The sequence below is a fragment of the Melospiza melodia genome, chromosome 1, assembly GCF_035770615.1.
Source record: "Melospiza melodia melodia isolate bMelMel2 chromosome 1, bMelMel2.pri, whole genome shotgun sequence".
NCBI lineage: Eukaryota > Metazoa > Chordata > Aves > Passeriformes > Passerellidae > Melospiza > Melospiza melodia.
In genome coordinates, this window is record NC_086194.1 from 4843030 (window position 1) to 4869296 (window position 26267).

The 26267-nt window shown below is 48.9% G+C and overlaps 1 protein-coding gene across 1 annotated transcript in view; it reads left to right on the forward strand.

Annotated features, from left to right (window-relative positions):
* The first annotated feature begins 12817 nt into the window (after positions 1-12817).
* The window catches only part of VILL (villin like), a 37291-nt gene continuing 23841 nt past the window's right edge, over positions 12818-26267 (forward strand). The window contains exons 1-2 of the mRNA XM_063176219.1: positions 12818-13389; positions 24936-25017. Of these exons, the coding sequence (XP_063032289.1) occupies positions 24949-25017 (69 nt within the window). The 5' untranslated portion in view covers positions 12818-13389; positions 24936-24948. The remainder of the gene's footprint in view (positions 13390-24935; positions 25018-26267) is intronic.

Genomic DNA, 26267 nt, shown 5'->3' on the forward strand with positions numbered 1-26267 from the left:
CTCTCCTCTCCTCTCCTCTCCTCTCGTGTCTCTGCCCATGGCAGGGGGTTGGAACTGGACAATCTTTAAGGTCCCTTCCAACCCAAACCACCCCAGGACTCTAGAAGAGGCAGAAAGTTGTTACCAGGATAAATGCCTGGCTTTCAGCAGGACGTCTGATTTGTGTCACATCAAAAAGGAGGATTAATTCTCAACACAAAAATGAGATTTCAGCAATGTGTAAGGACAAGCATGCAGCTCCATCCTTCCTGCAAGGGCATGTGCTGCAGCTGGAGTGGGTGATTTCTGTAGATCCTTTCCAACTGAAAACTTTTTCCTTTCCTTTCCTTTCCTTTCCTTTCCTTTCCTTTCCTTTCCTTTCCTTTCCTTTCCTTTCCTTTCCTTTCCTTTCCTTTCCTTTCCTTTCCTTTCCTTTCCTTTCCTTTCCTTTCCTTTCCTTTCCTTTCCTTTCCTCTTTCCTTTCCCCTTTCCTTTCCCCTTTCCTTTCCTCTTTCCTTTCCCCTTTCCTCTTTCCTTTCCTTTCCTCTTTCCTTTCCTTCCCTTCTTCCCTTTTCCTTTTTCCCTCTCCTTTCCTTTCTTTTCACTTCACTTCCACCTCTTCCCCACCTCTTTTCACTCCTCTCTCCTCTATAAATGCCAAAACAAGGTACCTGCAGCACCTATGAGCTTCTTTTAGTGAGGATATTGAGCACCAAACTCAACCACTGGGCTCCAGCATGACACAGCTCTGCAGACTCCAAACAGAGCTGGGCAGGAGCTGTGTGTCCTCTTCAGCTTCCTCCACATTTCCCATTTCACACTCCCCTGATGAGGAGCAGCACACCCCCTGTCACTGTCACCGTGCTGCATGTGAGGTTTCTGTCCCCCCTGCATCCCTGGGGCCACAGGAACATCTGCAGCTGGAATCTCCTGGCACAAATGCAGCTGGACTCATCCTCAACAGCAAATCCTGTGGGAGCTGCCAGCAGCCAGGAGGGAGTCACCTGCTGCTGCTCTGCTGCCAGGGAGCGTGAGGTGCAAAGCAGCCCAGGGAGAAGGGCTGGAGACTTTGGGAAGTGGGATCCAGCTGGGAAGGCTGATCTGGGAAAGGAGAAAGGGGATGGAAGGAAATAACTTGGAGCCTGCATCATTGGAGATTTGCAGTGGTTTGGAGTTTGGCTGGAGTAGCTGAGAGCTGGGGTGTGGGCTTTATGTAATAATCGCCATTTTCTGGGTGAAGTGCAAAAATGTTCCTGAGAAACCTCTGGGTTTTCACTTGTTCAGACCACACATTTCCTGTGTGTAAAGTGTGATCCTTCAGAAACATCAGGTCCTTTTCTCTTCAGGCAGGGTTTCCGAGCAGCAATCCCGTGTTCCCTGCAGCTGCCCAATCCCTGTGTCCCTGCAGTTCCCCAATCCCTGTGTCTCTGCAGGTCTTCAATCCCTTTGTCCCCTGATTTCACCAATCCCTATGTCCCCTGAAGTTCCCCAATCCCTGTGTTCCCTCAATTTCCCAATCCTTTTGTTCCCCAATCCCTGTGTCCCTGCAGTTCCCCAATCCCTTTGTCCCTGCAGTTCCTCAATCTGTGTATCCATGCAGTTCCCCAGTCCCTGTGTTCCCCAATCCCTGTGTCCCTGCAGTTCCCTAATCCCTTTGTTCCCAAATCCCTTTGTTCCCCAATCCCTGTGTCCCTGCAGTTCCCCAATCCCTGAGTTCCCCAATCCCTTTGTTCCCAAATCCCTGTGTCTCTGCAGTTCCCCAATCCCTGTGTCCCTGCAGTTCCTCAATCTGTGTGTCCCTGCAGTTCCCCAATCCCGTTGTTTCCCAATCCCTTTGTTCCCCATTCCCTGTGTCCCTGCAGTTCCCCAATCCCTGTGTTCCCTGCAGTTCCCCACTCCCTGTGTTCCCAAATCCCTTTGTCCCTGAGTTCCCCAATCCCTGTGTCCGTGTTCCCCAATCCCTGTGTCCCTGCAGTTCCCCAATCCCTGTGTCCCTGTGTTCCCCAATCCCTGTGTTCCCCAATCCCTATGTCCCTTCAGTTCCCCAATCCCTGTGTTCCCCAATCCCTGTGTCCCTGTGTTCCCCAATCCCTGTGTTCCCCAATCCCTGTGTCCCTTCAGTTCCCCAATCCCTGTGTTCCCCAATCCCTGTGTCCCTGTGTTCCCCAATCCCTGTGTTCCCCAATCACTGTGTCCCTTCAGTTCCCCAATCCCTGTGTTCCCCAATCCCTGTATTCCCCAATCCCTTTGTTCCCCAATCCGTGTCCCTGCAGTTCCCAAATCCCTGTGTCCCTGTGTTCCCCAATCCCCGCAGTTCCTCAGTCCCTGTGTCCCTGCAGTTCCTGGCAGGGAGCAGAGGCTGCAGCAGGGCTGTGCACACACACTCCATGCTCAGCGCTTCCTCTCCCCTCCCTGAGCTGCCCGCAGCTCCCAAACCAGTCCGGCCTGTTCCAGCCCCTCCCTGGCCCGCAGTGCCCCAGAGCCGAGCTCCTTCCTTGCGGGGCTGCAGAATGATTCACCCCCAGCACGGGAATGCAGCCCTGGGGCCTCTCCCCAAATCCTCCTCTGGAGCTGCTGGGTCTCTGTGCATGAGGAATGTGGAGAGAAAGTCTGGAGAAATCCTGCCCAGGAAATCTCTCAGCAAAGAGAACTCGAGTCCCACTCTTGTTCTGATCTTCAGCCTCACCCAGATCCTTGCTGAGGACAGAAAACCTCCCAAACCCAAACAGATCTGCCTCAAGGGCCAGCACTGCTGCTCAGGTGTGAGTGCCCTGCCCTTCCCTCCTCCCCTGTGTGAAAAATGTGTATTTTATGATTGGCTTTTTGCAAATATTAAAATTAATATTATATGTGTTGTGTTAGAAAGTAATGCTGTATTAATTCTCTTAAGTACTGTGTTAAATATAGTTTTATGTTATAAAAAATGTTAAAATAGAAACTATGCTATGTAGGATACTTTTTTTAAAGAAAGGACTCACAGCGAGATAGCATGAGGCGTATGAATATGCAACAGGTTATTGTTTTTAAGGGTTAATCCTTTGTTAACGTGGGTCCTTTTTCAGGCTTGTGCTGCCCAGAAAAGGTACCCGGATGTCTGTAACTCTTTGTATTTGTCTCATATTGTCCTAATCCAAATAGTCCAAATTATTATTACTCTGATTGTATTACTATTTTTATAACCATTTTATTACTATTAAACTTTTAAAATTTTAAAAACAAGTGATTGATGTTTTTCACACCTGGCTGCTGAGCCTTGGTGCCACCCTCCTCTCCCTGCTCCTCCTCCCTGCTTGCAGAGGGAGTGATGCCCGAGCAGACACAGGAGAGGGCCCAGTGCCAGAGCACATTGATGCCCCCAGGTGTGTGGGGATGTCACAGGTGCCATCTCTGCCTGTCCCCAAGATTGCCTGGCATGTTGTGTTGTGTTGTGTTGTGTTGTGTTGTGTTGTGTTGTGTTGTGTTGTGTTGGGTTGTGTTGGGTTGTGTTGTGTTGTGTTGTGTTGTGTTGCGTGCTGGTGCCCCTCTGCTCCAGTGGGTAATGTGTTCATCCAAATCAGCCAAGCCCTGGGTGTAAGGAGAGGTAAATTCTGCAATTCTCATGCTTTCCTCTAGTGCCAAAAATAGGTGAGATAACCCTGCCCTTGAGTGAGTGCTGCTGTCCAGAAGAGCCTGGAAAAGTCAAAAGGAGACACAAGAATCCAGCCAGTTCCTGCTGGGGTGTGGCACAGGGATGCCCCAAGAACAACCTCTCACTTGTGTTAGAGGGAGTCCCTCAGGGAAGTAACGTGAGCTTCTTGTTTGGGGTTCAAACACAGGAACCAGAACTTCCTGGGAAAAGCTCTGAGCTGCTTGTGTGCATATTCCAGTTATTCTCATGGAATAACCCCAAAAGGCTCCTGGGAAGCACTGGGTGTATCAGCCTTGTGGCAATGAAAATGAAAAAAAAACAGAGGGTTTCAGGCAGCATCCTGCTCCTCACCAGCCTGTCATGGACAGGTTGGGGGTGGCTGGGGGACACCAATTGTGAAGAATGTGTATTTTATGATTGGCTTTTTGCAAATATTAAAACGAATATCATGTGTGTTCTGTTAGAAAGTAATGCTGTATTAATTCTCTTAAGTAAGTGTGTTAAATACAGTTTTAGATTATAAAAAATGTTAAAATAGAAACAATGCTATATAGGGTACTTTTTTTAAAGAAAGGACTCCCAGTGAGATAGCAGCCACAGGACACCCAAATCTTTCAGAGAAAGAGAATTTATTGCCCCCTTATCAGAAGAAATGAACTTCTTCCCACCTCAAAGGCACTGTTGGATTCAGAGGAAGGAGTTGACTTTGACCAGACAGAATCCTGCGTTTGAATGGAATTTATGCATCATGTATGAGGTGTATGAATATGCAACAGGTTATTGTTTTTAAGGGTTAATCCTCTGTTAACGTGGGTCCTTTTTCAGGCTTGTGCTGCCCAGAAAAAGGTACCTGGACATCCATAACTCTTTGTTTCTGTTGTCTCATATTGTCCTAATTCGAATTGTCCAAATTATTATTACTCTAATTGTATTACTATTTTTATAAGCATTTTATTACTATTAAACTTTTACAATTTTAAAAACAAGTGATTGGCATTTTTCACACCAATCCTTGCTGGCACCCAAGGCTGTGCTGGCCTTTTATCTCCACATGCAGCACAGCAGGTGTGGCCCAGAGGGGACAGGGGACACAGAGCTGGGGGTTCAGCTCTGGTCTGGACTCTGGAGATCATTTCTGACAAGGCAGCTGAAGTATATAGACTGTGACGTTGCCCAAAGAATGGCTGCTTGAGTTCTTCACTCATTGAAAAGCTGTAATAATAAAATCAGACTTGCACTTCATCTTGGGGGGTATGGTTTGGTGGTAAACGTGGCAGTGCTGGCTTAATGGTTGGACTGGATGACCTTGGAAGTCTTTTCCAGTCTTAATTGTTCTATCTTCCATTTTTTAGAAGTCATTTCCAGCCTTAACTGTTCTATCTTCCATTTTTGAAAAGTTCTGTGGTCCCAGCCCTCCCAGTTTGTGCTCCTTGGGCTGATCTACAAGAAGGAGGTGGAGATGGTGATGCAGAAGTGCACAGGGAGGTGTTTCCAGCACCTGGTGGGGTTCCTGCTGCTCATCCATCAGCTGCTGCAGGCTGTGGTGGGGATCATCCCCCCTCTGGTGCTGGCAGCAGGGGTGGCAGAGCTCCTCCCTGCATCCTGATGTGACCAACACCTGACACGGGGGGTAATGGGCCAAGGAAGGACATCAGGCACTGACTGCACCCCTGGGGACTGCACAAAGCAGGGAGGGGTGACAGGAGGGCGGCATTTTCCCAGCCTTTAGGGGTGGGTGGTGGATTTTTGCTGCTCCTTCCTGGTTGGCACAGGCAGGGCTGCATTCCTGCAGACAATGGCTCCACCCGGGCAGCCCCAGCCCTGGCCACCCTCTGTCCCCTGGCACAACCTCAGCTCTGCCTGCAGGTTCTGGGCTCAGGAGCTTGCAGGGTTTGTCCTCTGTTGGGGAAGATGAAACAGGAAAGCCTTATAAATATGATTGCCTGGCAAAAGATTTTGAGAATATGGAAACTATAAGCGAGATTGAAATGAAAGCAAGCTCTGAGATACCTCAGTTACTGAACAACTGGAAAACAATGGTGTGGCCAGCTGAAGGTGATCCCCTGTTGATGAAACAACACCCTCTGCTTGCAGACAGGCCCAAGGGTCAGAGCAGACCCTACAGCTTGGCAGAAGGGGCCCAAAGGGGAGATTTTAGGGTTTAAAATGTAACATAGTATGGTAATATAATGATTCTTATAGGCTGTATGTAAATGCTGTAGGATTTGTATCTTGTACTAGATTGGTTAGTGAAAATTAGAATATTCAGCACAGAAGAAGATTTATGGTATTGTAATGGGAACCTAGCCCTCTTATCCTCTTTTCCTCCCTCTCTTATCCTCTCTTTTACTCTCTCATCCTCTTTACCACACTCTTGCCTTCTCTCTCTTTACTTTGGGACCTGTTCCGAGCTGTGGCTGGCAGCTCCCAGCAGGGCCCTGCACCCAGGCCCTTGGCAATAAACCACAATTCCAAGCCCTGGCTGCAGAGATCTCTCATCTCCATCCATCCCCACCACCCTACCCCCATCACTCCCACAGTCCTCACACTCCTGCCCCTCCTCAGAGCTGGATTCATGAGCTCTGCTAGCAGATGTGAACACGGGCAGTGATGAACTCAACTCAGCTGCCAAACTACCTGTCCTGGAGAAATCTCTGCTGTGTTTTGGGGAACAAACTCAAAAGTCCCTAAGAAAAATCCAGATTCTCTCCCAGGGCACAATTCCCACCTGACACAGGAAAAGGACGTCCCCTATGCTCTCCACAGTGCTGTGCTCCTCACAATTTCCTGGGAGAGGCTGGTGGGCCCTGGTAAAGGCAGGGCTCAGGATTTCCCCCCATCCCATACCCAAGCACACAGTGACTTTCTGTACCCACACGTGCAGCCTGGCCACTGAAATGAGACAGGTTAAAAATTAAGTTCGCCAGGGAGGGTGAGGTTATTTTGTGGGCACTCGGGTATGGCCTCCAACAGGAGCAACCAGGTTTCCCACAGTTGTGAAAACTTCTGGTCTGCCTGAGGAAAAAGTGAAATAAGAAAAAAGGAAATTAACAGTGAGGGTGAGAGCTCCAGCTGCCTGCACCAGTGAAGCCGACATGTTCCACAGCTACCTCAGCATCCAGTGATCCTGACCCACGGTAAAACCACTGGGATTAAAACCCACTTGGATTATCAGTGCTAAAGGAGCAGCCTTGTACTCTGCAGGGGAGAAACCCAGGCTACCTCTCCTGCAGGGAAACTGAGCCAACTTTCTGCTTCCTGCATGGACATCCCAGGTAATCCTGTCCAAAGGCCATAAATAACCTCTGTTTGCCTCACCTCCCATGTCAGAACAAGGTATTAATCCCTCATCTTGCTTGCTCGTGGTGTGATTCCCATGAAAGGACAGTTCCAAGGATCCTGGACCTCAGGGGTTGTCCCTGTCCCAGCACAATGATTTCCTCCTGCCCAGGATGCCATGGGATGACCTTTGCCAGGCTCCCACACCCATTAACCAGCGCTGGGGCTGAGCCTCCCCTGCCTGTGAAATCCTTTCTGCTGGATCCAGCTGGAAATGCAGAGGCTCTGCTTCATGACCCTGACCAAAGTGTGCTGGAATTTGCTGGGTTTCATAAGGTTTTCATTAGGGCTGTGAGAGAGCCCCTGAGGTTTTGTGTAACTCCTAAACCATCCCTACAGCGATTTGCAAAACTGTTCTCTTTGCAGGAGTGTTGGTTTTTCCTGATCCTCTCTGCTTTTTTGTCTTCCTCTCCCACTGTCTCCCTCTTCAAGGTGCACACATTGCTCAGAGGGAAACATCTAATCCACACTGGGGCTGAAAGGGTGGTCAGGCATTGGCACCCAGGGAAATGGTGCAGTCATCATCCCTAGAAATGTCCAAAAACCACCTGGATGTGGCACTTGGGGACAGGGTTTAGTGCAGGACCTGGCAGTGCTGGGCTCAGTGATCTGAGAGGGCTTTTCCAGCCTCATTGATTCTGTGGCTGAGGGACAGGGCAGTGACAGGATGATCAGGAGGAGGCTGGGTACCGTTACCAAGTTGCCAGGCTCGTGTTTGGGTGATCTGGGGGTCACAGATATATTTTCTGAAAAATCCTTTGCTAAGATTTTTTCTCCTAAGAAGCTGAGAGGCCTCAGAAATGAAATGTAAATATTTATCTGCTGCTGTAGAATGCAACAGGTTCACCTTTAATTAATCTCATGTGGTTGTTTTTATTTAATGGACAATCACAGTCCAGCTGTCTCAGACTCTCTGCTCAGTCACAAGATTTTATTATCACTCCTTTCTATTCCTTGCTAGCCTCCTGATGAAATCCTTTCTTCTATTCTTTTAGCATAGTGTTAGTCTATAATTTTCCTTCAATATAATATATATAATAAAATAATAAATCAGCCTTATGAAACATGGAGTCAAGATTCTCATCTCTTCCCTCGTCCTGGGATCCCTGCAAGCAACACTACAATCTGGGTTTGGTTTTTTGCTTTTATTACCCAGTTCCTGACAGTGGTCCTGGCTGGAAAACCTCTGCGTGCATCCTGTGCTGCCTCCTTGCTGTCATCCCTGTCAGGGATGAGAATATCAAGCAATAATCCCTGCTGCCTTCTTGGGACAGGAAAACATCTCAGTGCAAAGCTCCCACAATGCCTTACCTGGGATTAAGTCCTGAATCAGGATTTAAGGTCTCTAGAAGATTGCAATTTAATATCAAGAATCAGCAGGTGATAGTCCAAATGGCTCAGCCAGTTGTGGCTTGAGTACAACTGAGGAAAACCCTCTGGACCAGGACCAGGAAGAGCCCAGCTTTGTTTTCCTGCACATTGTTCCCCATGGTTACTCTATGAAGCTGCCATCAAACTCATCCTCTCACACTCCATCCCTTTCCCTAAAGGATCAGCTCCTGCTGAATCTTCACTGCCACCATCACTTCCCTAAAGCTTCTTGGCATTCTGGAAAAGCTGGCTCCTTTTCTGCAGCAGCAATACCAAGTTTTTCCCAGCACAAACCTCCTCCATCTTTGCAGACAGTGAGATTACCCAAAGAACAAATTGTGCCCATCAGCATTAGGAGCAGGGTTTGACAGCAGCAAGGGGTGATGGGTCTTGGGGATTTGGGTGCTTCTGGAAGTTTCCTCAGATAAAACAGCAGGGTGAACACATTCAGATCTGGCCTGGGGCCTGTTTGCTGCATTCCTCCTAGGGCTGGAAGGCAGCCAGGGTGTTGGGATCTTTAGCTTGTCAGAGTGACCCCAAGATATGTTAGAAAGTCTCTTTTCCCAGCCCTGCGGTCGAAGAAGGAGTCAGAACTCTTCATTTCTTGGTCTCAAGGTTGTTAATTGTTCCTTATCTATAAAAAATTTTCTCCTGCCCTGCCAAGGTCCATCCAGCAGGACAGTTCCAGGACAGTCAGGGAGCTCCAGAATAACTTAGGATCATTTAGGTTGGAAAAAGACCCAAAAATCAAGTCCAGCTGTAAACCCAGCTGTCACAAACATCTTTTATGGAAAATCCTGTCCTTAGGATTTTTCCTCCTGAGAAGCTGGGAGGCCTCAGGAACAAAATGTAAACATTGATTATCTGCTGCTGTGGAATGCAACAGGTGCATCTGTGATTGGTCTCATGTGGTTGCTTCTAATTAATGGCCAATCACAGTCAGCTGGCTTGGACAGAGAGCCGAGACACAAGCCTTTGTTATCATTCTTTCTTATTCTATTCTTAGCCAGCCTTCTGAGGAAATCCTTTCTTCTATTCTTTTAGTATAGTTTTAATGTAATATATATCATAAAATAAAAATCAAGCCTTCTGAAACATGGAGTCAGATCCTGATCTCTTCCCTCATCCAAGAACCCCTGTGAACACGGTCACACCCAGCACTGCCAAGGCCACCACTAAACCCTGTCCCCAAGTGCCACATCTCAATCTTTTAAATCCCTTCAAGGATGGTGACTCCACCACTTCCCTGCTCAGCCTTTCCAATGCCTGATAACCCTTGTGGGGAAGAAATTTTTTTCCTAATATCCAACTGAACCTCCTTTGGCACAACTTGGAGCCACTTCCTCTTTGCTTTTGTTACCTGGGAGAGGAGACCAAGCCCAGCTCCTGTCAGGGAGCTGCAGGGAGTGATAAGGTCTCATCTGAGACATGATCTGGCAGTCACCACACAAGCATTTGAATTGCCTTCTCAGCTTTTCCCCCACACCCAGGGGCACAGGAGGTGAAGGAGCAGAAGGTTATAACCCAATCCTACTCTTTCAGATCAGCTATTACACCTGTAAGAGGCACTGTGCAGATTTTCATGTGGACATTATGATTTTTTAGGGCAGAGAGGAGTTTGAGTGAGGCTACATGAGGGAATTGCAGGGAAATGTCTCTTGGTTGAGTGGTAGGTCGAGGAAAGCTCTCCTGAAAGCTTCTCAGAAATTCATGCAGTGCTTTTGCTGTTACAGGTCAGGGTGTTTAACCTCTACTGATGGTGTTTTGAGCAGCTTGTGAGGTTTTTTTAACTCCTTCCTTTGCTTTCCCAAGGCAGGAGGCCCCTGCTGTGTTATCTCATGGCAGGGCTTGGCCCTTCCCTCTTCCTCCCAGAGCTCCAACCCAGCAGCAGGCTGGAAATACCTTTGGGAGGTGTCACTTTGCAAACACATCCTTGGCAGAGCCTGTTCCCCCATGCACAAGGTCACCCTTGTGCACAGGAAGGTGGGATGGCCCAGGCTGAGGCAGATGTTGGCCCATTCTGCTGCCAGACCCTGAGCTTGCAGCTCTGCTCTCTTCCTCCCTCTGATTTACCCCAGCATGGACCTGGGACAATGCTCTCAGTGTCCTGGGCTTGCACTGGGACACTGCCAACAGCCTCATCTGCCACCTGCAAGCACAGAAAAACCCCAAACCACAAGGTCTGTGAGCTCTGGGAATAGCAGGGCCAGGATTAGGGCCAGGACACAAGAGCAGCAGGTTGAGCACAGCTGGACAGGGACATCTCAGATCATGTTTCAGTTCTGAAAGTCAGGCTAGGCTGTTTTCCACCACTACTGAGTTAAACTGCTTGGAAATAATGTTTTCTGCTCTATAACCCCATGGCATGACCAGAATTAGCAGGAAGCAAAAGTGCCTACAGCTCAGCCCTAAATGAGCCCACGTTTTATGATGAAGATCTTTATTTTTTTCCCTTGGCATTGACTGTTCTAAACTTTGCACATATTTCTGCAGAGCTGGGCTCCTTAAAAGCTCACCAGGATAATTTAGTGCTTTTTCACTGTGGCACTAATGGAGAGGAGGAGAGGGCAGGCAGCTCAGGCATCACCTGTGTGGGAGCCTGAAGTGCATTAGCAAAGCTCTGGGTATAGCAATGAAAATTCCATCCCAGAGCTCAAATTTGTGTAGTCACAGCCATGGAAGTGCCTTGATTTACATCAGCACCAAAAATTCACCCAAATACACAAGTGTTAATGAAATCCTTGGTTCTGAATGAGTCCATGAGGCAAAAAGGGAATGGGAAAACACCAGGATTTGGTGCTGATCCTCCAAGATTCCAGGTGATTTCACCCCACCTTCCAACACCTCCCACCAGATCTGCTGGTGTGCGACTCTCACTACTGGGCCAGCACTGGGTGGACTCCAAAGATGAAAGCAGAGCCTGCTTCAGGTCCCCATCCTCTGTTCTCCCGAATGTAATTTTGGAAAACATGCTGCTGTGCATCCCTCTGCAAAAACTGCAGTCAGAGCTCACAGGGACAGAGCAAGGGACACAATACCGCCATTCCATCAGATCTGCTGGTGTGTGATCTCACTGCTGGGACAGCTCTGGGCTTAGGGTGGGCTCCAAAGATAAAAGCAGACCCTGCTTCAGGTTCCCATCCTCTGTGGACTGGAGGAAACACAAAACCTTGTTCCTCTGTCCCCTGCAGCAGACAAACACTCTCAGCATGGTGAAATGAAAAGAATGACATGAAAACAATGAAAAATGAAAGGTGAAGGCTATTGCAGGTTTATGAGCTATAGCCTGCAGACATAAAGGGAGAAATCACTTGTGAGGAATTGGTTTTGCATCTTAAACCGTGAAACTGAGACCTCTGCAGTGATCCTCTCAGAAATGGGCACACCCAGGCTGAACAAGCAGGTCCAGCCACACCTTGGTTTGCAGCTCTCTGTGGTCAGTGGCACACCAGGCTGCAGGCAGTGTCACTGGTATTTTGGGCACTCCTCCCACTACAGCTCCCTGAGGTCTGACAGTGGCCAGTGGATGGGACCTGTGTGGGAACTGTGGTTTAAAGCTCTTCAGCCACCTGGTTTAGCTGATTCATATTTATTTTCAGATTGTGGGGGCTAATCTAGAAAATTAAGGAAGTGACAAGGGAAAAATGTATCTGAAGGGAAGGCCTTGGACAGCTGCCAGTCCTGAGAGGTTGTGTGTAGTTTCCATCCTCAGAGATGTGCAGGACACAGCTGGACACAGCCCTGGGTGCCCCAAAATTCTCCATGCTCAGAGATGTGCAGAGCACAGCTGGACACAGCCCTGGGTGCCCCAAAATTCTCCATGTTCAGAGGTGTGCAGAGCACAGCTTGACATGGCCTGGGATCCCCTGAAATTCTCCATGCTCAGAGGTGTGCAGAGCATAGCTTGACACAGCCCTGGGTGCCCCAAAATTCTCCATGCTCAGAGGTGTGCAGAGCACAGCTTGACACAGCCTGGGATCCCCCAAAATTCTCCATGCTCAGAGATGTGCAGAGCACAGCTGGACACAACCCTGGGTGCCTCAAAATTCTCCATGCTCAGAGGTGTGCAGAACACAGCTGGACACAGCCCTGGGTGTCCCAAAGGTCTCCATCCTCAGATATTTCCTGGACACAGCCCTGGGTGCCCCCAAAGCAGAGCTGGTGGCTGATGACAAGGTACCACATGGTTCCTTCTCCAGACAGGGATGTTCCTCCATCAGCAGCACCCAGCACACGGCAGGCAGGAGCAGCTGGGAATGCCAGGAGATGGTTTTTCCTCAGCTCATCCCCAGCCAGTGGCTATGATATTACAGCCATCCTTCACAGGTAATTTTTTTTTTTCAGCAATGAGCTGTAAGTGTCCACACACAGAGCTTTGTGCTGCTGAAGGTGGCTCAGCAAACCCTGCTGGGGCTGCCTGGTTGATCATTACTGCTCTCCTGGGAGGGCAGCCCAGTTAAACACTCCAGTGCTCTGTTACACCCCTAAACCTGGGGGCAATCCTCACCCAGCTCGGCCTTGCAGGGAGAAGAAGAGCAGAGATCTTCCCCGAGCACTTTTCCCCTTGGAACAGCTTTGCCAAAATTCGGGACTTCAGAATTCAGAATTTTGGGGACAGTCAGAACCAGAGAGCGGAGCTGGAACTCTTTGTCCCCAAGGGTTAACACTGAGCAGCACCGCACCTTGCTTTGTCCTGCAGAGACCGAGAAAAGAGGAAAAAAATCCCTCCTGTGCCCTCCTAACCTGGACAAAACAGGTTTTTAATGAAAGCAGCACTTAATCACCATTCAGGGAATTCAGAGCAGGGGATATTGGATGCGAACAGAGTTGGTTGAAACTCTCCCGGACCGGCTCCCTCTTTGTCCCTCTGTGAGCCTGGGAATGGGTGTGATCTCCGGGTAGGAGTGTCTCTGCGGTTAAGTAGAGGATTGAATTTCCGAACAGTGCTGTTCCCCGGCTGACAAGGTAGCAGAACAGTGAACAAAAGTGCCCTGAAGCTCGGCGGGGAGAAGGAGGCGCTGGGCTCGGTGCAGAGGGGACACCTGCGAGGACAGCGCGCACTTTGCAGCAAGGTAAGCGAGCTCCTGCATCCTGCCAGTTTTAATAAGGCCAGAACTGTTTGATGACTTTATGTGGGATGGTAACAAACAAAAATTAATATGCTTCATACTTAAAAAAATAAAAAAAAATAAAGATCCTGCCCTGTTACAAAGCAGGATGTGTCTGCTGGAAGGAGCCCACCCTGATTTACATCGTTTGGGGATGGAACGAGCAGCTCTGAGCTTGCCAAGAACCCGTCCGGGCTCCCTGTCAGCTCTGAGGACACAACTTTTCCTTCAGCCTCTGCACAGCCTGGCTTTGATTTCATGCATAACCTTTGTCTGGGCCTAGATTGTTTTGTGTTTTGCTGCTGTGGGGATTTCCAAAAGCCCTGCTGCCTTTGGGGTGCAGTTATGGGTCCAGGCAGCCACGGAAAGTCTTTGGAAGTTCTCATGGATGGGTTTTATTGTCATCTCATCGACAGATTGCTAATGGCCAGGCTGCTGTGCTCTGCAAATAGAATGTTTTCTCATCCTGCTCGTTCCAGATGCGAGCTGCACTCAGATAAAATTGAGTTGTAATGCAGTTGAGCTGCAGGCTCACTTGCCAGTATTTTTCTTAGGCGTGCCTATTAGGAACATAAATATTTAACACAAAGGAGAGCTGATATGAATTAGCATCTGTGGGAGGTTCACGCTTATTCAAGACTGCCCTAACGCAGATGTAAACAAGTGTTAGAGCAGCTGAAGCGAACTGGCCCCGCCAGAGCAGCGCTTGGATGGTGAATCATCCCGGTGCTTTTTACACAGTGAGCGAAATGGGCTGATTAGAGCCTGCAAAGTGCAGATTAGACAATCAGAGGGCACTGGCTTCCCTCTTCCACGGGGTTTTACCGTTCCTCCGCGATGCCAGGTGGAAGGCAATGCAAGGACAGGCAAATCAGAAAAAACCCAATTGCCTCACCTTCCTCCTGGCACAGCCAGGTGAGCCTCCCCTCCTCCTCCTCCTCCTCCTCCCTGCGCAAACAGGATGCCTTTATCCTCCTCCAGCAGACACAGAGGTCTCATGATGTTTTTTTCCCAGGCACGACTTTGAGGCAGCACTTGCCAAAGTCTCCCAGCTGGGAGCAAAGGTTTTGTGCCGTGGCTGTGAGCAGTGCCACCCTGATCTCCTGCCTCCTCCTGTATCTTCTGCTGAGGTTGAGACAATAAATCCCTGCTCTTGCATGGCCAGGGATGCTGAAGATGTTCACAGTGTCTTCCTGGCCTTTTCCACAGAGCTGTGCAAGTTTTTCTGCACTTTGAGCATAGAAGTTGTTGTCTCTTCTGTTATGGAGCGCCCATCCTGTGGTGATCCATCTCCAGCTGAGGAGGAGGCTGGCTTGGAGCTTGGACACCTGCCCCATGCTTGGGGCTCTGCTCTGTGCTGGGCACATCCTGCTGGACCAAAAGCCCTCCCTCAGTTTCCACAGAGTTAAATGTGTGGTGACCCACTTGGAAGCAGAGCCCTGAAATGCTCGGAGCAGTGAAGAGAGCTCAGGGCACAGCCAAAACCTTGGTGCTGCCCCAGCTGCGCTTTTGTCACCCCTGGGGAGCCCTTGTGCCACCACTGACCCTCCTCAAGGTCCCTCCTTCAGGACATTTTTGTGTCAGCCTTGTGAGGCTCTCACTGGGCTGACATAAGGCACAGGTTGGGCTTTCCCAATGTGAAATGTCCATTTGCCAAGGAAGGACCCCAGGGTAGCCACACCACACCCAAAATATCTCTTTGTTTATTCACATACATTCTTCAGCCTCTGTTGTCCCCTCAGAGGAGCAGATCCTTCAGTCACAAAGGGAAACACTCTCCCACAGCTCAGTAAAACCTCTCCTCCCATGAGCTCTCTCGCCATACAATGCAACCCTGCAAATGGGCCTAATTATGGTTTATCCTCGATGATTTTACATTTCTACTGTATTTCCACCCATTCTGGGTGTGAAAGTGTTGCAGAAAGGGGTGATATTGTAATTTAAGGGGAGAATATCATTTAAAGCCTTGGCATCTTTCACCCTGAAAAGTCCAGGCACATCAGGTGATGTGCATCCAATTCAGTTGCCTTGATTTCCAAGGATCTCTGCTTGTAACAGAAACCCTCTCATTTGTTATCTGCCTTTATCTGAGCCTCTTCAGGCTTATCTGAGGCAGAGCTGGGTACAGTGACAGTGGAACTTGTTATTACCTTATATCCACGTCAGGGATGTGACACTGACCTTAAATTGCATGGTTGGGCTCCATCCTGGGCAGCTCCTGTGGAAGGAGCTATTCACAGCACTTGACCTCTTCTACCTAAAAATGTCCTGTTGCCATGCCCTGGGATGAAAAGAGAGGTTTGTGCCTGGCCCTTTATTTAAAACTGTTTTTTAAAAACAGCTGCACAGGGTAGGAAACAGGCAGGGCTGGAAATTGTGTGTGTTCTTTTTTGGGTTAGAGAGGTTGTCTGGGTACCCATCTTTCCTTTGGGAGTGTGCAGAGCCTGAATTGCTGCCCTTTGTTGCTATCCCACCCATCCCAGGCTGTCAGATGCCTGGTTCCCTTCCTGCTGCTCACACAAAACTCCCCATGTCAGCTCCAGGTGAGAAAAGTTGTCCAGGATGAGTGACTCTGTACCTTAAAGCTCAGAAAAGGCAACTCACAGCCTGGCCCAACACCCATCCCAGTGGAATTTTGGCCTGGGTTAGTTGGTCCCCTTCTGTTCTGACACAGGTCAGCTGTCTTTAGTTAGAGCTGTGTTAGCCAGCACTCACAAGGGATGAGCTCCCCTTTGCTGCTTGAGAAACAAAACTTCCCCCTGAATAAACCTTTTCCACCTCACTGGGCCAGAGATGGAAGGGCAGAGTCACCCACAGAGCACCTGCTGAGGTCCAGGGCTTTTCATTTGCAATCCAAAATGGAAACCTGCTTGGGGTTTTGGTTTTGTTTTTTGTTTTTTAATGGAAGTCCTGGGTTTCTCTTCCCAAGCTTGATGTCATGCTTGCAGATCTGAACTGGGACAAAACTGAAACCTGCTTCCACTTTCCACTGGGAAGCCAATGCTCTGGAACCAGTTCTCCAGCTGGTCTGAGTGGAGGCAGAGCATCTCCCCTGCTCCATACCACCAAAAAAGGTCCTAAGGGCTTATTCAAGTGCACTCATTAAACTGTGCACCAGGGAAAAGCTGCTTTTGATCTTCCACACATACACACGTGTGAATTCTTACAATAAATATAAAACTGTTACGTGCAGCAGCAAAAATCCTTACTCTCAGACTTGTTTTTTGAGAAGGATGGGCCTGGTGGGCACTGGCAGCTGGGTTCAAAGGAGATTTTATTTATGGCATTTCTCTCAGTTCATGCTGGCAGAATCTTGGGGCACAGTGGATGGGACTGAGCCCCAAACTCTGGGGGAGCAGGAGGGAGGTGTGGCAAGCTGGGCTCTCCCCCAGGGGTTTTCCTGTTAGGCCGAGGGAACAGCAAGTCCCTCCTGGCCAGGATTCACTGGATCTGCCCTAGAACAAACACCAGGATGAGGGGAACCACCCAGGGGAAGCTCTCCTCAGACTTGTGCAGCTGACACCCAGGAGAAGGTGGATAAATCCCAGTCTCTAACCCCCTCTCCTCTCCTCTCCTTACTCCCAGCTCTGCATTGGAAGCTGCTGTGGCCTTTCCCTCAGTTTCACCTGGGAAAATGTAATTTTTTGAGGTTTTCTCCTTCCTGTAAGCTTTTGAAGAGCAGGTGCTCCCTTGTGAACAAACACACTTTCTCTCCTCCCTGATGTCTCAGCTCTGGTTTTATTTAACCTGCAGTCATGGGGTTAAATAATGCTCTGTTAAAATGCTGATGTGGGAGAGGGTGGTGACTTTTTTTTTGTGGAGGTGGTGAGTAAGTTAGGAGTTAGTTAGAACCTGAACCCCTTCCCTGGAAACCAGGAAGAGCAATTAAAATGGCTTTGCTTTCCTTCTGTGTCCATCTCCTGCGTGAAGCCCTGCCCCTTTGGATGCAGGGCTGGTCCTGAGCCAGGAATCTCTCCCTTTCATGAGGAGAAAGAGCTAAAAGAAAGGGGAGAATTGTTCCTGATGAATTGGCGAGCTGCCTGCTCACCTTTCCCTTGGGATGGCTCCGTGCTGCTGCTGACTCACAAACCCCACGGAGAGGGGCTGGAGGTGCAATGGATACCTCTGAAGGAGGTGTGCACCAAGCTGAAATTTATTATTTGGCAAAAAATGCACCTGGCAGCACACCAGCACAATGCAGAAAGTTTTTAACAGCTTGTCGTGCCTGTTTTTTTTTCTTTCTCATGGATCTTCAGAGAGGTGGGTTTGCACAGCAATGAGTTTGTTATCGGTCACAGGGTTTGATCTCAGGGAGAGCTTCCTGCAGCTGCTTGGGAAAGCTTTGAGTCTTTTAGGGCTGCCCTCAGCCTGCAGAGATCCTGCCTGCCTGCCTGGAAGAGCCTCCTGCTTTCCAAGACATCCTGGGGAAGAAGGGACTTGCTGGGAAAGAATTCAGCAGGAGCTGCGTGGGTGCTGTGACCTTCTGTAGGACACCAAGGGGACCCTGCCAGCCCCACCTTGGCCAGAGCTGAGCTCTGGGCTCCACAGCCAGCCTGATGAATGTGGAAACTCAGAGCACATGACTTGGGAGCTGGGGCTGAAGTCAAAGTTCTGATTTAATTGTCAGTGCATTGTTCCAGCATTGTGAGAAGTTTGCTGGGACAATGCAGCTCCTTAGTTCCCAGGACAAGCACTCAGCTGGTAAAATTTTAGAGGGGATACTCAGAAATAGCAGCAGTTTGAGGGAAAAAAAACAATCTGCTCTTAGAAATCAGTTTCCCAAGACCATCTGCTTAAAGATCAGGCTGCTGGAACTGCACCAGCAGTGAGATAAACAGAGGGGGACAAGGGGGATCATGAAGAGAGGTGTGGAGAGATGAACAGCATTCCCTGGATGGAGTGAGGTGTTGAGCTGGAATTTAGGGCAGGTGCAAATGCAGCTGCAGGGACTGGTCAAAGTCAGAGGAGATAAATAATGAGATGCCTTCCCTTCTAAATCAGCAGGAATTCAGAGAGGGAGATGAGATCCAGACTGAGGGCTGGTGCAGCTGGGAAGGTGGCTATTTCCCAGCAGCCTGGTATTTCCTTGTGCTCTTTGCTTTTATGCTAGGAACAACGGGGGGACTGGAGGATTAGTGCAAAGTCCATCCTCACAGGGAGCTGAAAGGTGAAGCTCACAGCCTCAGTGCTTTTCTGGGAATGACCAAGTATCCCCTGCTAAGTCTGAGATGCCAGAAGTGGCCAGAGGTGAAGGCACAAGTTGTAAGAAGTCACACTGAGCCAGAGGTTTGTTTCTTGTAGGGAGTGGGTTGGTAGTTGGAGATGGGGTAAATTTCCAGGGTTCAAGGGACAGAGCAACTGGGTTCCAGAAACACAGGTCAGCTTCTTTTCAGACAGGGCAAAATAGTTATTGCTCTTTCAGAGCCTGAGGGATTCCTTGGCTAGGTGAATCCAGCTTTCTGCATCCTTTGAATTCACTGAAGAGGGAATTGAAACCTCTGCTGGGCTGTAGAGCACTTACAGTTTGAGAGGCCATCATTAACATTAAACCCTCTCTTCATCCCATGCCCTTACATCCTCACTCACATTAACCTCAGCATCCCAGCCCAGGAGAAAAGAACAGAAAACACCAGTCTGCTGTGGTGTCAGGCAGCTCCTGGTGTGGGGATCCCTGGCAGCCGTTCATGGAAAAAGGGGAAATCCTGCCCCCTTGAACCAGTGAAGTCCCCTCTTATCTCCAGCCCTGAGGAGAGGAGCCCAATCTCAGCTCATCCCATCCAATGCCTCACCTCAGGTCTCAAACCATTTCAGGATCCATCCTGATGATCCTGTAGCATGGACAGGGGATCTTTTCTGCCCAGTGGAGATGGCTGAAGCACGAGGGCCACTCCAATATTTGTTTTATTGCCAGAGCCACGGGAAGGAGCAGCTTGCTGGAAATGCAGCACCTGAGCAGCAGCTCCTGGCCACAGAGCCTGAGGAGCTGAGCCCAGCCACTCACCCATCTCATTTCAAAGACATTAAGTAAAGCCAAGCCTGCCAGCTTCCCTAATAAGCTGTTCCAATGTTTGATTGCCCACCATGATCAGAAATAGCATCTTATTTCAAGGCCTGCTTTATGTAATTTTAGCTGCCAGGCAACAGCTCTTTCCAAGAAGGCTGAAGTGCTCTCTGTGGTCACCCAGGCGTGTCTGGGCAGAGCCCTGGCCTTGGCTTGGGGGCCACACTGAGCTCCTGAACCTGGATCTCACAGGACTTGGAGCGGGAGGATGAGCTGAGCTGTGCTTTTTCCTCTTTTCCCATCCCCACCATGCATATCCTGTTCCTTGCCCTCCCTACCAGGCTCCAGCACATCCAGCATGGCTTGGAGGAAGGTATTACAGCTTTAAATGTGACAGCATGAGAGAACAGACAAGCCCCATAGCTGGCCCTCCCTAGCCATAATTTTCCTGTGGTATAAAAGCTGCTTTTTCTCCTCTTGCAACAGAGAAATAAAAGACAGCTTATCCAGGCTGAGTGCTGAACTTCTGCACAGTCCTGTTCCTGAGCTGGAGCTGATGAGCCACAGGATGGAACTCCAGTGTTGAATTTCACTCCTCTGGGCAAAACAAGAGTTAACCACTGTCCTCAAACAAAAAATGGCACCTACTTGGGCCCAGATGCCCAACTCTAGTGGAGACAATGAAAGCAATTCAACAGCCCCTGCTTTACCTCATCTAATGGCAGTCCAAGTATTCCCAATAATTAGGCCTTTCAGCCTGGAAAGGCTGGAGCCACAGCTGCTTCCTATTTTTCCAGAGCTGTACAGAGCATTAGTCATTTCACTGGGGCTGTTTTATTACTGTGACTACAGCCAGAACCCAGGCCAGCCTGAATTCAGAATGTGCTTCAGGAGCTGGAAATGCTCCCCTGTCCCCTTTCTGAGTCCTGGCTTTTTCCTCCCCACCCAAACAGCCCAGGACTGCCTGGAACAATGTCCTGCAGGGCCTGGGTTCCATCATGGACCGAGCTGACCCAGGGATGGTGGCACTGCCACCCCAGCCATTAATCATTAACCAGCCTTGGGAGTGACCTTGACACTCAATTAGTCATGTAGGTGAAGCTTTTCCTCGTGCTGTGCTGCTTGGAGAGGGGATGAGGGCTGGATTCAGCAAGCAGGAATGCTGCTGTGGTTTTGTGTCACCCTGATTTTTTAAGATTTTCTAAGCCTTCTGATGTTTACATTCTTGTAGCAAACTGTCTCACATACTTTTTATAAATAACTTATTGTTTTACATTCTTTTATAGAGGAAGAAAAATTTGATGGACTATTGGTTTGTCCAGTGTCATTGTAGAGGTGGCACTTTCACCCTCTAATCCACTGTCAACTTTTAGAAAACTATAAATGTTGGAGTCAAAAAATAAAATTCCCTTTTCTTCACCTTGAGAGCAGCAGTGTGTGCACTTGTGTTGTTTTGTGTCCTATAGTGACAATTTTGGCAGTGCACAAAGGCCAGTGGGTGTAAGGGGAACCCATCCACCTTCACCCACCAGCTTTGCTGCCTGGGTTGTGCCAGGAAAAGCTTTGATTTTAGCTCTGGAGGCTCCAGATGTCCCTGGCTGTAGCATCTACTCAAGGGCCAGCCACTGATGTTGGGTTTCCAGGTTCTCTGCCCTCAGTCAAGAGCAGCATTTGACCTTTTGTCCTGGTTCAGGGCAAATCTGGGAGAGAATCCCCAAAGGGGCTCCTCTAGGAAAGCAGATTCAATCGGCCCCTCCCCACAACTGGTCTGGGAGAAACTACCCCTTGGAGAAAAGTGGATAAAAACCGTTTATTAAACAATAAAACCTAAACAATATTAACCAATAAAACCCCTTGCCGCTCCAAAAAGATGACAAACTGAGAAAGTCCCTCCCCGGGTTGCAGCTCAGCTCACTCAGTCTCTGATCAGTCCCTCAGTGCTGGAAATGTCGCAGGCCAGGCCCGGCCCGGTGGGCCTCAGGTGCAGCTGCCGGTGCTCCCCTGGGTGTTCAGGCCAGAGCAGGTTTAAACAGGGCCAAAGAAAAGGGAAAAAGGGAAAAAAACCTCAGTCCAGGGAACTTCTTTGCCTCAGCTAGCTAAACTAACTAAAAGCAAAGGAGAGCTCTGTCCTGCTGTCTGTCCATCCACAGACAACACAGCCCAGGAGCAGGAATGTGGAGGAGTGAGTGCAGTGTTTGAAAGCAAACTGTGCTTCTTCTGTCCCCCCTTCACTCTCTGCAACACGTCTTAAAGGTGCAAAACTTATTATTCAGCATAACAGAACAAGATGATTGGGGATAAAAGCATCATATAGTCAACCTAGGACACCTTTGCAATTTTATTTATAGCACCTTTACGAGTGGGGATGACCCAGCAGAGCAGCTCCAAGCCAGAAGCTGCCTTTGCTCCGCAGTGACCACTCCCAGCCCACATTCAAGGGGTGAACTTTTCTCCTTTTCCCATGCAGAGAGGAAGATTTCCCTGGAAATGGTGGCAATGGGAGAGGCTGGCCCTGGAGGTGGAAATTGAGTAGTTGCATGTTATTAATGTGGGGGCAGAGAGATGAGCTAGAGCTGCTTCTCTCCTCCCCTCACAGGTAGAGCTGTGTCTGCCCGAGGAGGCAAATCCATCTCCATAACCAGTGATTTTCCCTGGTGAATTCCTGCCCCTGAGGTGGTTGACTCACACTTCTTGCCAATTTGCATTTCACCTATGCTGGGCAAAACTGGTTTGACTGAGATAAGGGCTGCCCCAGACACTGCTGTTGAAACCCCACAGTGAATGCCCCAAGACTCTTAACATCCCTTTTTTTCTTCCTTTTTAAATTCTAAAAGTTTCTGCCCTTCATAATTCCAGCACAGATGGGAAGATTTCACTCCATAAATACCAGATTTCATGTCTGGACAGGAGTTGAATTATGAGATCATCTGATTAAAACCCCACATTAAATCATTAATGAAATGAGCTGCTTGATTATATAAGTCATATTCCTATTATTTCTAACTTGGCCACTGGCTGAAAGAAGCTGGAAATTCCAAAGAAACAGCCAACCTTGTCTATGATTCACACTCCCCCAGCTAAAGCACTTAGGAGGAAGGGAGGGACACCATTTCTCAGAAAAGTGGGGACTCAGCACTGATTGTGAGGTTTCAGATGGAGAAAGGATCCCCAGGAGTGAAGGAGATCCAAGAGCCTTGTTTTTAGTCAATTAAGTTTGATTTGAGATCTGTGGAGCCCTGCTGGCTCTCAGAGGGCACTGCCTGTGGCCAAAGGAATCTCAGCATCCTTTGGCTTAATTTTTCCAGGAGAGGTTGGGATGCTAAGAGGAGCAGGGATCCAGCTGTGTCTCACAGCTGGCCAGCTGCTGCTTTCCTGAGCTGTGAGCAGGAGAGCAAGGTGCCTGCTGCCTTCCACAGGGAGAAGTGTCAGCAGTGCTAAAAACCTCCACTGCCCTCAAATATGAACTATCTTTACTGGCTTTGGTTTCAGGTTCTTCCTGTTTTGATGCTGGAAAGAAAAACCCCTAAATAAATTAAAAAGGTAGCTGAGAGAAGGAGGCTTCACTTGGGTTTTTCTTTGATAGGGAACTTTTGAATATGATATTAAAAGAAAGGAGAGGTTTTTAACTAAAGATCTGAACTAAGACCATGTTTTTTATTTAGTTCCTGATAGCCCTGTACTTCAGGGCTGTAGGTGAGTCAGGACACCATTTAGAGCAGGGTCTGTCTCCTCTGTGGACACTGAAATATCTTCTTGGATCTGGCTTTTAATCTGTGTGGGTGTCAATCACCTTTCTGGGAATTGAAGTAAAAAATATCTTATTTTGTGCTTGCTGTTTGTTTTCCTGCCTGGAAGCTCTCTGGAGGACCAGAGAGGGAGCTGAAAGTTGCTGAATGTGTTCCTGAGGCCTCATGGACTCGGTCTCCAGCGGTCCTTGTGTGTTCAGGAAGGAATGAGCACTTCTGACTCCTGCTGCTGAGCCCTGCCAGGCTGTGCCTGCTCAGGGAGCAGAGAGGGGCTGGGGCTGTGCTCAAAACACCCCAGGAAACACTTGCACCTCCCTGCTGCCTGAGCCAGGGTCTGGGATGTCTGGATGGACCAATGTTCCTGCCTGTGGCATTTTTTGTGCATTTTTTGTGCTCTTCCTGAGTGTTCAACCTCTTCAGGGTGACCAGCACTTGTTGCTCGTAACGCGAGCAATAAAAACCTTCTGGCAGGGATCACAGCTCTGCTCTTCCCCACCTTCAGAACAACACTGAGCTGTGTTTTCTCTGGAGGCTGGGCCTGGATTTGTGAGCAGGACTGGCTCACAGAAAGGCTGGTGTGGGTTGTGGCCCTGCACAAACACAGCCTGTCCCGTGGCTGCTGCAGTGGAGCTGGCTCCAATAGGATCTAACTCCATGTTTTTATGGACATTACTTTGGGATTTCATTTGTTGCTGGAAGTTGCCCTGTAAACAAGCTGGGTTCTAAAGTTGTTTCTTGAGCAAAAATCTTGGCAGTAGGATCAGGGAGCGTAGCTAAGAATTTTTCCCCCACAACTGGTGGGTATGGTAGAGGATGGATGGGAGACCTCCACCCATCACAAGGAAGACGACACAAAAACCATCTCAAATATTCTCAGACACCTTTGTGTGGGCAATCTGAAACCTGGTTCTTCCCCATGGAGGCAGAAGAGCTTGGAGAGATGCTGAGATTTGTGTAAAATAGACATTCTGGTTATTAATTGGATCACTCTGTGCCTGCATGGACCTGGGAGCATGGTGCCCTGCCCTGAGATCCCTGTCTGAATTTACAGCTGAATATTGGCCTGAAGTAGAAGGGATTCATTCCTTGGGCTCCCCCAAGGCCAGGAGACCTCACCTGACCTGACCTGACTTGCAGTGACTGGCCCAGGGGGGCACAGGACTCCTGGAGGTCCTCTTGTGTCTCCTCCACCCCTCGTGCCTTGGTGGGAACAAACCAGTACTGGTGTCGGGTCCAACAGCCCAGTGGATCCTTTCCATGTGTTCAAATCCAGGAAAAATGATCCCAAATGGATCCTTTCCACCTCTTCAAATCCAGGCAACATGATCCCCAATTGATCCTTTTCATGTGTTCAAATCCAGGGAAAATGATCCCCAATGGATCCTTTCCACCTCTTCAAATCCAGGGAAAATGATCCCCAATGGATCCTTTTCATGTGTTCAAATCCAGGCAAAATAATCCCCAATGGATCCTTTCCATGTGTTCAAATCCAGGGAAAATAATGCCCCACCCAAACCACACTGTCCTATCAGTTTTTGCTGGGCTGGGATCCTGCACTTTGCTTGGCCCTTCATGAGCATGGATAGCCTGGGAATGGGGGTTCATCCCACCTAACTGTTTATAGCAGATATAGAGACACCAAAACGTGGATTTTCTGTGTTAAACCTGCTCTGATGGCAAGAGGAGCCCAGCTGACCAGCACACTCACTGTTGCATCTAATTATATAATTATTTACTACTTTTTTTCTTCCTTTGCCTTCTAGCTCAGCCTGCAGGATGACAGAAGGTGGCACGAACCTCCCAAGCATCGAGAGGAAGCTGGGACTGCAGATATGGGGCATAGAGGTAGGACAAGAGGGATGGCACATGTCCTCTGTCACAGTCATGGCACATGTTCCTCTGCACATCTGTGTGTTTATGTTTCAAGGAAGATTAATTCTTGCAGTAATCTGTGTGGGAAAAGAGGGTCCTAAAGATAAGATAGAGTGGGAAACAGACTGAGTATTTCCCCATGAAATGTTCAACATGTTATTGTTTTGGTTTCCTGCTCTGTAAAACTGAGATGATAATGTTTACAAAGGAAACAGGAATGTGGTGGGACTGAAGTAATTCCTCCAGCACTGGAGGCTTTTCTCGCTCCTTTTTGGAATCAGTGCAAGGCTGTTTTAACACAGAGAAATTCCCTGTTTCACCAAGATGGGTGATCCTTAGTCCACACCAGCAGATGCCATGGGGAAGACACAGATTTTTGCAGCAAAGGCATTCCATGGAGTCTATTTGTACTTCTTTCTTTCTGCCTATTTGTACTTCTTCCTTGCCTTTCCTACTCCGTGTCACTGCAAGGAGAGACCCTGCAGCTTGTGATTTTGCCTTTTTGATGGTGGTGGTATCTGATTTTGGATTGGACCCAAGCTTGCTCAACTCTGCTTTTTCTGCCCCAATTCACCCAGAACATTCCCCTGCAATGAGAGTGGGTTTAGACTGAGGTGCAGAATCCCCTCAGAGGAGCAGAGGGAAGAGTCTCCAACATCTCCAAGTGATATTCAGCAGGTCACAACCATGTTCCAAATATCACAGAGCCTTCACCTTTCCATTTCTCTGCAAAGCACTGCGCTGAGCTGCTTTCAGAGGATCTGTAATTAGAGCTGTGTGGGTTCACAGGGGTCAGGCTGGTATGCTGGGAGACAAGTCAGGCCAGCAGAAGAATGCATGGCTCTAATTTCAGGGTACCTCAGAGCCAGCTCCAGCCCAGGAGCTGTGTGGGGACTGCTGGGTGGCACAGCCAGGCACCTGTGCTGGGCAGGCATGGCTAATTATGCATGCTCAATTATGCACTTGTGCCAGAGGAAATCTGCAATTAGGGTCTGGAGGAGCGAGGGACCATCAGTGTCCTCAGCTCTCTTTTTTCTCAGCTGGTTGCCCTGAGCCCCTAACAGAGGGGTTATCCTCACAAAGTGCTGAAAGTTTTCCTCAAACTCACAGGCACGGAGCAAAGAACTGCCCAAAATTAAACCTAGGATGAGATGTGCTCACTCTCCTGGGGAGTTCCCACGAATATTCCCGCAAATAAAAAATTTGTAGGGAAATTAAATAAA